Here is a 13,684-nt window from a genome sequence, read left to right as displayed (position 1 = left end):
GACGGAATCAAAACAAGCAGGCTAAAATTATTCAACTTTCAGGCAAGAGATACTTCCATGCCATGATTACAGAGGTAAGTTATAGTTTGGGATTTCGGCATTGGAGGTTTATTTGCTTGTCAAATCAAAAGCAGGGTTTGAAAAAATAGCAGCAGCCCCCCCTCAGGTTGAAATATTGATGAAAGAAAATCAATATGGCATAAAGAAGGGCAGAATATAGATTGAGTACAGATCAAATTGCGCTCAGCAGGCAGAGAAGAATGTATTGGCAAGTTTGCGGGAGATACTGATATGCTTTAATGCTGAAAATTTAACCGCCAGCATTATGATAAATGAGGCCTAATAAAATGTATTATTACATCAAAAAGACAAGACAATGTGTTTGAGGAGTCAAATGATAACTGGTTTAATTTCATCATTTAAGGACATCACCTCTGCCTTCACCCTTTAATATTCTCAAACACCGTCTCAAAAACCAAGTGGCAGGTCTGCACGATGTCAGTGTCCTTAGCAGCCGCTAAGAAAGTTTCAGAAACTTTAAGAACTGTGCTCCATCTTTAATGTTCTTTCTGCACTCTACACAGTCAAGCAGTCTCAGGGGAGCTGAACAATGGCTTTGAGGTTCCCATTCGATGGAGAGGTTTCTTTTGTTTTTGTTCTGTGTCATGTTGTGTGGTTCCGTTTTGGGGCAGATGCCTTGTGAATTGAGCTCTATGAGAATGACAGAGAAAGCCCCTAAATGCTACAAAGTTAAACTTGCACTGCTTTTTTTTTTTAGTGTCACTTTTAATTCGACACTAATCTTGCGAGGCTTACCCCATACTAACCTTTTGAACCCAAGACTTTTTCTGCTCATTTTCATACTAGGCACTCCTTATATTATTATTTTCAGGTATAAGATGGACTACCTACAAACTTGAAGGGGAGTGGTACTATATACGTGCATCCTTTGCTTGGTTTTCAAAACACAACATAGCTGTATATAAATGGATAAAGGTGTGCGTTTGTGTTCCAGGGTAATACAAACTTTTCTGGACTTTAGTGATGTTAAAGTAAGACTCTAATGGCGTTTTTCCATCACATGGTACCTGCTCGCCTCAGCTCAACTCGCCTTTTATTGGTTTTCCATTATGATTAAAGTCCCTGGTACCTGCCAACAGGTACTTTTTTTAGTATCACGTCCGTCGAGGTTCCAAGCGAGCTGAGGCGATACTAAAAGGTAAGGGTCTTAAGCATGGACTTGAACGTTTCAACAGTCCGAGCTGTTCTTACATGAATAGGTAAACCATTCCAGAGGTTTGGAGCAGCCACTGAAAATGCTCGGTCACCTTTGGTTTTTAACCTGGATCTGTTAACATTGAGGAGCATCTGAATGGACGACCTCAGTGCTTTGACAGGTGTATGGACATGTGAGAGCTCCGATAAATAAGAAGGCGACAACCCATTTAAGATCTTAAAGACAATTAATACAATTTTAAATTCAATCCTGAAACAAACTGGAAGCCAGTGGAGAGTGGCCAAAACCGGTGTAATGTGGTCGCGCTTTTTGGTCCCGGTTAAAAGTCGAACTGCTGCGTTCTGGACTAACTGTTAGCGACGAAGGGATGACTGATCCAATCCAACATACAATGAGTTAAAGTAGTCCAAGCGGGACGTAATAAATGCATGTATGACCTAGAGGTGGGCGATATATCATTTAGATGATAATATCCAAATTGTTGTCTGGACGATATGCAAAATTGGGATATTGAGTATTTCATCATTTGTACAATCCGACCCCCCAAACATGAAAAGAGCTGAAGGAAGTTAAAGAGAAAACAAATAACGCACACTATAACCTTCTTAACAATTATATGTAGCGATTTTAATACTGTAGGGGTTTGTTTGACTGTATTTTTTTTATACAAAATCACGATCGTCCTGCACGAGAGTAAGCTGCTACTAGTTCACTCATGTCAACAAAGATGGCGGCGCGCGATTGTTCAGCGGCTCTCCTGTCGGTGTGTATTTATACAAGTACGTACAGCCACACTGAACTAATCAATACAGGACCACGATACAACACAGCCGTTACGAGAGCCTTCCGGGCGGCTCATAACATCCCGGAGGAAATAGCCTGACCGAGCCCTCCAGGTTGTTGTCGGCGCTAGCACGCCGAGCTAGCTATCTACCGGCAGAATGAGAAAATAACTCCGGCACGACCAGAGGCGGAGGACTGCATTTTTGTGCACAATGAATGGTGTACCAACTGCAGGATCGTTGCCCAGTACGGCTCACCTGACCTGGAGCCCTGTCGGTAATATACGGACCATTTTATTTACTACGAAAACAGCACACTGCCATCTACATAGCCCCCGATGCTAACGTTAGCAAAAGTTTGGTTCACTGCTAACCATAGTGAACAAACTGCAGCGCGATCACCTGGTTACGGGATACAGGGGACTTTTACAAGGCGTCCTTAAAGTCTGTTCCCCTCCAGATTTCTCCCAGCGTGTAGATTGTGTTACTAGAGGGAAGAACACACTAGATCATGTATACTCTAACATCAAAAAAGCACACAGAACTGCACCTCTCCCTCACCTGGGCCAGTCAGATCACATCCAACTCCTGATCCCAGCATAAATCCCGGTCAGAAGGACTATACAGCCAAGTAGAAGGACTATCAGAACCTAGTCTGACCCGGCCCTGTCCCAGCTCCAGGACTGCTTCCAATAAGGACATGGTTGTGTGCAATATGTTACAGAACAGAGCCCTTTGTTTATTGTTATGATTTCATCTTGCTTGTACATTTTCCCAAGAGAACCACTGAAATAGCTTCCAAACAGGGCTTCTTTTAACTTCTAGAAGGATTTCAAAAATATCGTCTGAATATCGAGATATTGAAAAAAAATATCGAGATATTCATTTTTGTCAATATCTCCCACCCCTAGTATGACCCTTTCAAATCTATGCGTAGCAGGTAAGGCTTAACCTTAGCCAAGAGTCTCAGCTGGAAGAAGCTGGTTTTAACAACAGAACTAATCTGTTTGTCAAATTTAAAAGCACTGTCAAAAATCACTCCCAGATTTCTGGTGAAAGGACGAATTTGGGAGCCTAAAGTACCAAGAGCATCTACATAGGCACCAAAATGTTCAGCACAACCAAACAACAATTTCAGTCTTATTATCATTAAGACTGAGAAAACTTTGAGATCACTCAAGCAGTTCAACAAAGGCTGGATAGTGTCCTTCTTATTGTTTTTTACAAGCAAATAGATTTGTACATCATCTGCAAAACAATGGAAAGAAATGTTCCCAAGGTGGACAGCAAAACTCCTGTCAATCAAGATTCAAACCATTTTAAGGCTATGCCCGTAATGCCAACACTTTGTTTGAGTGGGGATAAAAGGATGGAGTGTCAAAGGCAGCAGTCAAATCTAAGAGCACTAAAACAGCGGAGTTTCCTGAGTCGACCGCTAAAAGAAGGTTGTTGTAGACTCTTAGAAGGGCAGTTTCAGTACTGTGACGGGGCTTAAAACCAGACTGGAACTTTTCATAAATACTAAAATTATCTAAAAATGATTGAAGTTGATTAAAAACAAAACAACTTTCTCCAAGACTTTAGATAAAAAGGGAAGTTTAGAAATAGGTCTAAAATTAGACAAAACTAACGGATCCAGATTTTTCTTTCTTAAAAGTGGTTGCACAACAGCATGTTTAAAAGCAGCTGGAACACACCCTGAGCTGAGAGATGAGTTAACCAAGGATAAAATACTGGACAGTGTTAAAAACAATTGGTAGTGGTCAAAAATGATTGGTCGGAGAGAATAGTCACTAATCACTGCGTCATCATTGCTAGCTACAGACGGGGGTGTCCTGAACAAAACCGCCATTTTTAAATAGTTTAGCCAGCGGTGGTTTTTTTTGCTGCCTCCAGCTTCTTTTGAAACAAAATTTGTCTTCTGGCTGTGGCAACAACAACACGCCTTCCACGTTCTATGCGTGTGTCGCATTAGGTCACGGCTAGGGATGGGCGATATAGACAATATGCAATATAAACAATACAAAATTGACCTACGATAGAGATTTTAATTATATTGCACTATCGCGATAATTCATGTTGACGCAATCTACCCGCGAAGTTTAGAGCCACGAGCTGCAACCGGCTGCAACGCGTCATCGTCCTCTTGAGTATACATGACTAAAAGCGAAACAAGGAGCTGGTGAAAAAGACCGGTGCAACATCCATTATTTGGACGTGGTTTGGATTTAAGCCGCTACAACGGACCGGTGGTCGAGCCGTACCATGGAGCCTTTCACCAGCCTGTGGACACAAATGTCCATACCACGTTTCATGGTAATCCAATACTACTACAATGGTTTGGGACATTTCACTAAAAAACAATTTGAAGGGTAACTTCTGTTTCTTTCAACCCTATGTTCCTATGTTTCTGTGTCTAAGTGACTGATGGGAACAACAATCTTTGACATTGGTCCAGTATTAAGTGAGATCACTGCAGTCGGCAGTCAGCGAAACTAGCTACAATGTAAGTTAACAGGGTGATTGTGCAGCTTGTATTTACCGTCACAGAAGTGCTTGTTTTGCCACTGACAGACTCAGATTAATATTCTAAGTGTCTGCCTACATTATGGAAAGAATTTCTAAGGAGGTTGACCTTTCTGTTAAAGAGTAAGATCCTTTTTTTAAACATAAAAACATTTATGCAAAATTGCTTTCACTAAACCCACCAGACACCATGTAAATAAACAGTAACTTTAGCATTGTAAAATACACTTCATTTAAAGTCGACAGAAACAAAATAAAACTATAAAAGCCATTTTGGGTCGTCTTTCCACTTTTCCAACCATCACAACTCTAGTTTTGGTTGAAATAAATACATAGTTTACGGATTTACATGTGGAAATATGTTGGCTCTATACACGCTAAAAGTATTGTTTTTGTAGATGGAGTCTGGTGGGTTTAGCGCTAGCGACCTCAGAGCTGTTTCTGGGTCTTACAGAGGTTGTAAAAAGGCCTATCTCTGAAGGGATCCTTTCCCTAATGTTGTCAGACACTTAGAATAATAATCTGAGTCTGTCAGTGGCAAATAAAGCCCTTTTAGTGGACCAAACTGACAATGTACATTTGCCCCTTAGGGTTACATTGCAGCCCGGTCTGTGGCTGCCGGTTACAGCGTTCACGCTTAATACTGGACCAATTTCAAAGACTGTTGTTCCTATCAGTCACTTACACACAAAAACATAGGAAAATAGGGTCCAGGTTGAAGAAAAAAAAGCAAACTGAAATTACCCTTTAATGGTGGTGCTAGAGGAAAAGTCAGGCTCGGTAGGCTTCATCCTCCATTAATGTCTGAACATTATTCCATGCCGTGTAGTAGTAGTGTTATTTGTGATAAACATGTTTTGAGTTTTGGAAATACAGTTCCCATAATGCTTTGGATGATACAGACAGGAAGTATGTTATTGCCTTGGAGTCATTGAGTTACATGGGGGCTACACATTTAGCTTCCTTTTTCTTTTGCCTAAATCAGTTTTGGAAAATTTGCATCATGGGAAGTCATGCAGATCGCCGGTTGCACTGTAAACATGGATGAACACAACACAATCACTGTATTACAATTGATGCAGAAGAGTCTGTCAAAATGTGATGATTATTAGACAAGAAGTGGGAAGGGATATCTTATTTAAATGATTCCTTTGATAGACATCACAGATACCACAATCAATATGAAGATGATATCTATAGGTTAAGAAAAATGGGTGCCGTCTTTAACCCCAATTGTGTAAAGTGAGTTTGTGAATTTGCCATATTAACGATTTGCATCTGTCACACAATATAACACTCAGCAGCAGGGGCAGCACAGTAATGTACTAATAATATTTAAGAAGAACCCACTTTATCATTTCTCACATTTTTTGTTGCGTTTGAGTGCTTGTCCATTTTGAATTGTGTGTGTGTGTGTGTGTGTGTGTGTGTGTGTGTGTGTGTGTGTGTGTGTGTGTGTGTGTGTGTGTGTGTGTGTGTGTGTGTGTGTGTATTCACCTATCCAGCACTCCAGTCGGGCGCAGGGGGAGGTCTTGACCACATCAGGAGGGTCCACTCCCACGTTGAGACATAACACCAGGGCTACACTCACAGTCTTCATCTGGGGGAGAAGACACAGAACACGGGATTAACTTCACATCACTCCTCAATGCTCAAATCAAAACAGACTAGTGGGTTTAATTGTAATACTTTTCAAAACCACATTAAATCTTCACCCAAGAAACTGGACTGAGCACACATGCTTGTATTCAGTGCTGCGGGCCAGTGAAGCGCTGAAGCTCGCCAGAGGACACTCTACAATTAAAAGGAGTTCTTCTCTTTCCTTCCACATATTCCCAATCTGGTCCAGGGATTCCATTATGTCTAACGCAGAGGACAGTGTCACTCCATCAAGGAACCTAAGCTGCAGTCTCAAAGGTTTGTCACTGGGCAGGACAGGTTGTAGAGCTGGGCCATGTGGAGAAAATAAAATATCACGATATTTTTGACCAAGTACATCGATGTCGATATTGCGGAGATATTGAAGGGTTAACTATTTGGTTGGCTTTCACAAAATATTTACACAATGAGATTTTTAATAAATAATCATCGGTAATGTGGATATAATGACAAAGTGGGTAAGAAAAAAATAATAAAACAGCTAGAACAGTCTGGTAAATTCAGAAAATTACATCAGTTTACTGTAATGCAGCCTTTAAAACCAAGAAAAGACAACACTTGTCATATTACGATATTCAAAATTTAAGACAATATCTACCTGTAGTCTCATATATAAATATATTGCCCACCCCAAACAGGTTGCAAGGCATTAATCTGTGTATTGTATGAATTTAAGGCAAAAAGGTGCAGATCACACCAAAGGCCCGTCTAAAGATACTAAATGGGAAGGTAGAATCATAACAGAATGAAACCAGACAAGGTAATGACCGATGACAGAAGACCATTGGGGCAGGAAGTGAGTGGAAAGAAAAACAGGCCATCTAAAACAGAACAACCATTTATCCGAGGGACAGGCACGCACTAACCGGGCAGGAATTTCACAGTGGCTATAATGGCCATGGCCGCATTGCCTCCTTCATGTGGTCTTATGCCCCTCAAAAAAAAATAGTTGTAACAGTGAGGTTCTCCAACAGTGCCAGAGTGCTTTCGTTAAGCATGGCTGTGGCTATGTATAGCGTCCATCACGTTTCTTCAAACCATCACCACAGCAAAATCATCATTATTATTATTATTATTAAACATCGGAAGGATGATCAATGATTAATTCATAGCGCTGATACTGAATCTGACTTTACAAAGGGCTTCACAATTGAGGATCAAATAAACCATGGATCACTGGCCCATTACTTTCTTATTTCTGCCACTGATACCGAACGCCAACTCGGAGGAACAACGGTTTGTTGATGGCACTGCTTGACCCGAGCTGAACAGTCACGGTTTCATCGTGTCCCTTGATAGGGTTTTCTCTGGGACAAATGGCACTTGAATTCCATGAGGCCCTATATATGTCCTCTTGGTTCCAATTAGCCGTAGGTCATGCAGGGTTCCCCCTAAGGCACCAATTCTCGCTTGCAGCTCCTTGGTTACAGTTTTGCTGATCTCAGGTCAAAAAAAAAAAAAAAAAAAAAAAAGGCATCAATTTTAATAAGAGTAATACAATATTATTTGGAGGACTTTCTGTTAAGAAAAGCTAAAGAAAGAGACGATCAAATAGCGTATGTCCATATGTTACAAATATATATGAACATGCATACAAATTTTGCCGCCATTATAAAATGTTACTCACCAAAGCCTCGTCATATACAGTTAAAATTAAACAACTTTTAAGTTGATTATTATGAGCCCCAAGTGGAACGTGGATGGAAAAATAATAAATAAATAAAAAGTACCCACTTTATAACTACATGTGTGCTAAAAGATTCAGAAACAGGTTTAATATTATCAGCAACACAAGCTCCAGTTTTCCACTCGCAGATCAGTCTGGCATCTTGAGATAGAGAAAATTTGGAGCTGTTAGCCAAATGACCGGGCCAATCAGCATTGGTTTTGAGGTGGGTTAGCTGGTGATAGACAGATGGTTTATCCAATCAGCTAACTAGTATTTTCAGACAGCGGTAGCCCTAATTCTGTTAGCCGCTCGCTAATGCTTTTTTTCTCTTGGATCCTTCTTTTGGAATATGGTCCGGGAACCTGAAATGGAGCCTTTTATTCCTAAATTCTCGTTACACAAACGGCAAATCTCCTTTACCGACATGTTGCTTGCATGCTGAGCTAACGAGCTATGCTTTGCCTGCAGCAGCAGGGGTGGGCTTGTGGTTGTATTTTCATACGCTTTGTGGATCTGATTGGTTGATTTCACCCATCTATCACCAACATAGGTGATAGACAGATGGTTCATCCAATCAGCTAACCAGTATTTCCGCCCCTTCCCAAAAGTTCTCCAACGGAAAGTTCCCAGATGGATATGCCTAGAATATGCGAAGCAATCCATCTGGCGGAGTCAGGTTACCGTTTACATGCAGCTGTGCAAAATGGGATTTTTTTTCTAAAGTCTTCCACCAGTGGAAAACCAGCCGTTGCGATATTTTCACATATCGAAAAAAAAAAACTATTGATATCCAAGTCTTTCATAATGTTTAAAAGTAGCAGTTTCTCTTTTTCTTTTGGGCAGCCTTTCAAACTGTTGGGTGGTTGGTTTGTGTGCAATACCCATAGCAACGCACAGAGCTGACCGTAAGCCGTAAACAGGCCATAAACTGTCACAAACTGAAGTAAAAACCCTGATTGATACACATATTACAAATGTACTGTATACATGTCCAAAGAATGCCTCTTAAACCTAGCCTAGAAATCTAGACGCACCCTAACGGCAGCAAATGTACAGTCCTTCCAGAAAAACAGAGTTTTTTTGTGATTGTTGCGGGCAAAAATCCTTGATTATGCGGCACGTTTTCTTAAAAAAACGCGATGGAATATGTGGGATATTTATGCAATTTTATGCGATGAAATTGCGGGAACTTGCAAAAAATGCGGGAACTTGCAAAAACTGCGGTTTGATGAAAGGACACCCTGCTTTTTTTAAAACTTAATTTCCAAAAATAGTTTACAGTCATTGCAATAAGTAAACAAATAAGATACAAAAATATATACAAATATAATATTAAAGTAAAAATAAAAGTAATAATCTAAACAGAGGGAAATAAAAGATACAAAAGAGACAGACTTTCAAAAATCGTTAATAATATAGACAGCAGGAGCACTTAAAGAAATTTGAGTAAACATCAGATATTAAGATAGCTTTCTTATTGGATACCAACTTAAGAGACTCAAAGTATCAACCTCCAACACCTGCTTTTCGATGATGTTCACATCGCGTAATTACGTCGCATAATTACGTCAATTCATAACGTTCCCATGGCAACAGGGGAAAATGGCTGCTGTTGTGTGAAGTAAACGCAACATTTTTTCAACTTTCTGCTAAGATATATGTGACTTTTTTGCAACAAAAATTTCGGGGATTATGAAATCATGCAAGCACCACATATTTTGCACGGAAATCGGCAATTTATGCGGCGAAAGTTCGGCATATTTGAAAATATGCGGCCCCCGCATGAATATGCGGACTTTGGCTGATAATGCATTGAATTATGCGATCGCATAATCGCGTTTTTCTGGAGGGACTGAATGTAATTTGCAGCCAGGGTCGTTGCTGCTGGCAAACAGCGGTCTTTGGAATCGGCTTTGGCCGCAACTCTGGAAGACTTGGAGTTCAGCTTTTCTTTGAGAAAAGTCATTGCTGAAGTCGTTCTTAAAAAAGGAAGGATGTGTTCGGAGTTTTGCCGACCGGATACGGCAAAAGTTTAATCTATCAACCAGCTTTGCTCTGGTTGGCTATGAGTGCAGAGGGGATTTGAAAGACAACTGTTTATCCCGCCCCTTGGATTGAGCCCTGCCAATGGTGAGCTCCCAGACCCAACATCTTGATGTGGGTCTGGCTTGTCAGGCTATCTTAAACCCAGAATAACCGGCATATCCAGCGTCTGAATCGGAGAATGCTAAATTCTGAAAAAGGCCTTACAGGGAATATCCAAACGGAATATGCTGTTTACATGACCCATATCAAATTCGAAATATTGTCATATTTGGAATACTAGCGGAACGTTAGTGTACATGAAAACGTACTCAATGTCTATAGAAATTTCAAAGTCAATCCATCTAATAGTTATTGAGATATATTTTAGTCTGAGCCAAATGGTTGACTGACCCACATTGCTAGAGCCACGCTGCGAACATGGCTGAAAATCTGATACATTCCCTGTGTATTAGTCAAGGCTGGATGATCTCAACAATGGGGTTTAGAAATGACAACAACTGTATACACAGTTTGGACACGTACAACACTGCCATGTAGGTCAACGCAGATCGCCAAGTGACCTTTCAGAGGTAGTGGAGCTATGGAGCACATGTGTTTGTGTACAGTGGGTTATGTGACCACCCCATGGCTGAGCAAGGCTAGGAGCGCTGTTGTTGTAAAGGTAATTAAGGTGCCCTCCGTTTTCCCACCGACACAGTAAAAGGTCAGTGTGCTACTGGGACTCAGCAGGACAAGACTATAAAATGCGCATGCATCCGCACACACACAAGGGCACACTCGCTTCATTCATTTTCACCTGACCTTCTCACCTCTCGCCCTTTACCCACCTGCATGGTAATGCCATGAACAAATTCTAATGAATGGGAACTGCACAAGTTTAATGCTCGGGTACACAACTATATCCACACAGTACCTTGGTTACTGTGAAAATGAAATGAAGGTGACCGTTCCATCACAGAACTTAGACTGCTTACAGTAGCGTGATATTCCCAAACAACACTCTACAGCGGCTCTGTGAGGCCGTACTTAGGCACAGCATTGCTTTGAGCTAATAGCTAATGTCTGATAGGTTGGAGCCAGGAATGTGAGAATCTATTAGGAGCACGTGCCATAAAAGGTGTAGTTTAAGAGTAAACTGTTCCAACTGAAATAGATGCCTCATGCTGTGTAAGCACAAAAAGTGTTGAAAAGGTATTCACTATGATGTACATGTGGTTCATCCTTGGGCAGACGTGTCTGTATGCTCATGGTTGTCCCAGTGTCATGAAAGTTTGTTCATTGTTTGAATAAAGCTGCACTTGATTTGTAATCATCGGACTGGTCGTCATCTTTGAGGTCTCCCAACATCATTTCTGAATCATCGCCCGATATCAATGTCCGCATGCTCACATCTGAGAATTAGCACTGAACATAAGAGTGCAGTACAGTATTGACCAAATAGAAAGATTTCAGCTTATGTTGGCGCTGGATGAGAAGTCAGCGGATCACCAAAGTTATTGCAATCTATCCTGAGGGGGACATGAATGTCTGTACCACATGTAATGGCAATCCATCCAATATATGTTGAGATATTTCAGTCTGAACAAAAGTGGTGGACTGACCGACCAACTGACAAGAAACCAAAATTGACATCTTTAGAATGATGCCAGAACTGCTGATGAAAAGGATTTAAAAAATGATTGAGCAACTGTTAATGTGCACTACTGTAGCAGTATGTGCTTTAACAAAGGTCTGAGAATCCCTACTCCGAAGCCAAGAAGAAAACACCAAAGCATGTTCATGTTTAGCCAAAAATAGTCCACGAGGCCAGTGAACTTCCCAAAGATGCCATTTAATTAGAGATGCACCAATTACAGCTTTCTAGGCCAATTCTCGGTTTTCTTTGAGTTAGGCCAGCCGATTCCGATTTCATTTTATCTAACCACTTTACAGCACACACAAATATTTATTTTCTATTTTTTCTTTAATAGAACATTTTGCACAGAACATAGAAAATTTTTTTGAACAGATAATGGATCACTATAAAATAGAACTATATAAATTACTCCTGGTGTGGGAAATTCACACACATCTAAAGAGCAATGTTAGAACCATTTCCTTCTTTTCACATCCAATATCACACTAAAATAAAATTAGATTTTGGTGTCGTCCCTCCACGCCCTACTTTTTCCTTGCAGGTGTTGCATATTGCAATCTTGTTTTCTTCTGCGAACACGCTGAAGAATTTCCAAACAGCTGGCATGTTGCAGGTTAATTCACGAGGTTCCCTACGTGTGCGAGAATAGCGCGACACGCGCTTCACACGGCGAGCGGGTACGACACACGGCGGAAAAGTTGAGAGAAAGGAAAAAAAGAGACTGTGCTGTGGTGTCCGTGTGTGCGTGCGTCCTTGAGAACTGTAAACTCGTATAATTCATGTTGTCAGTTAATTGTAGCGTTGACCGGCATGAAATCGGCATATGTCAGACTGACCTGCCGGTCGCCGGTCATGGCCGAGCACGTGAAAACCGGCCAATTCTGGTCACCGGCCAGTCTATCGGTGCATCTCTACTTTTAATGTTGTAATACAGAAACCAGTAAGGGCCAACTCAAGACATACACCAGCAAAGCAAGTAATCTGCACCAATGAGCAAAATAAAAGTGTCCTATGGCCAATATGGCCATATAACTCACTTCACATCAAGGCAAAGCTAGAGGATCCCTCAGATACAGATCTGTATTGGTATTTTAAATCCAATGATGGCTCAAGAGTTGTTTCACGAAAACTTGAAAAGATTAAAAGCCAAAAACGGCCTCCCCAGTCACCACATCTAAAACTCAGTGAGGTGCTATGTGTCCTACTGCAAGGATTTTCACTTCCGGCATCCTTCAAAGAAGTGGAGGCTTTCTTTCAAAAATGTTCTAATCTCCCGAGACACAGTTAAGGTCTTCAGTGACAGAAGATCCAATGAAGACTCAAGCTGTTTAAAAGGCAAACCACTTGATAGTATATTTATTTGTTTTCTATTATCTTGTCCTAACCGCCACATTTCTCCATCTCACTTGTTAAAGAAAGGTGTGAGGTAGTTACATCCACTGACTTTTGGCAAGGAATTTATTCCATGTTCGCTCAAAGCAGAAGTGTGATCTCCTTAGACAATAATAGACAAGTGTATCTGTCATTTGAATAAACATTGTGAATGTAAGTGTACCTGTTCTCTATAAGCTCTGCAGGGGCTGCAAAATATCTACACCAATATCCTGGGAAAATACATCTTTTATATATAAAAAAAAAAAAGATACTACAAAGACAAACCTAAGGGGGAAGAACCAGTGCAGGGTTGCCCTTTAAAATACAACAGCTGAAATGACAGCTCACTTCAGAGAAGTGTTCATGCAAAGACCAGAGAAAGAGAAAAGATAAATGTAAAAACAACAACTGTTGACTCTCTAGAGGACATGGTAAGCTATCATTTCAAGTCAACAATTTATTTCTCAAAATACTGTCTGTATATATATATATATATATATATATATATATATATATATATATATATATATATATATATATATTAGGGCTGTCAGCATTAACGCATTAATCGCATTGCGACTTCCTCCCAACACATCCTCCTGCTGCAGGCTCCAGGCATGATGGAGAAATGCAGCAGCAACACAATTCTGAATGGTGCTTTTTATTTTCCAAAACTCCCGGACGGCTCGTAGACACGTCGAAAGCCATACGCACATTGTGCAACGCCGAATTAAAATATCACCGAAGCACGTCAA

General features: G+C 40.7%; 1 protein-coding gene across 4 annotated transcripts in view; it reads right to left on the bottom strand.

Annotated features, from left to right (window-relative positions):
- The window catches only part of rptor (regulatory associated protein of MTOR, complex 1), a 261,324-nt gene that overhangs the window by 202,207 nt on the left and 45,433 nt on the right, over positions 1 to 13,684 (bottom strand). For all 4 annotated transcript variants that reach the window (XM_028566774.1, XM_028566789.1, XM_028566782.1 and 1 more), the window contains exon 3: positions 6,043 to 6,145. In XM_028566774.1, coding sequence (XP_028422575.1) covers positions 6,043 to 6,145 — 103 coding nt within the window. The remainder of the gene's footprint in view (positions 1 to 6,042; positions 6,146 to 13,684) is intronic.

The sequence above is a fragment of the Perca flavescens genome, chromosome 2 (genome assembly GCF_004354835.1).
Source record: "Perca flavescens isolate YP-PL-M2 chromosome 2, PFLA_1.0, whole genome shotgun sequence".
Taxonomy (NCBI): domain Eukaryota; kingdom Metazoa; phylum Chordata; class Actinopteri; order Perciformes; family Percidae; genus Perca; species Perca flavescens.
Note: the sequence above shows the minus strand (reverse complement) of the source record. Positions and strands in the feature narration are given on the sequence as shown.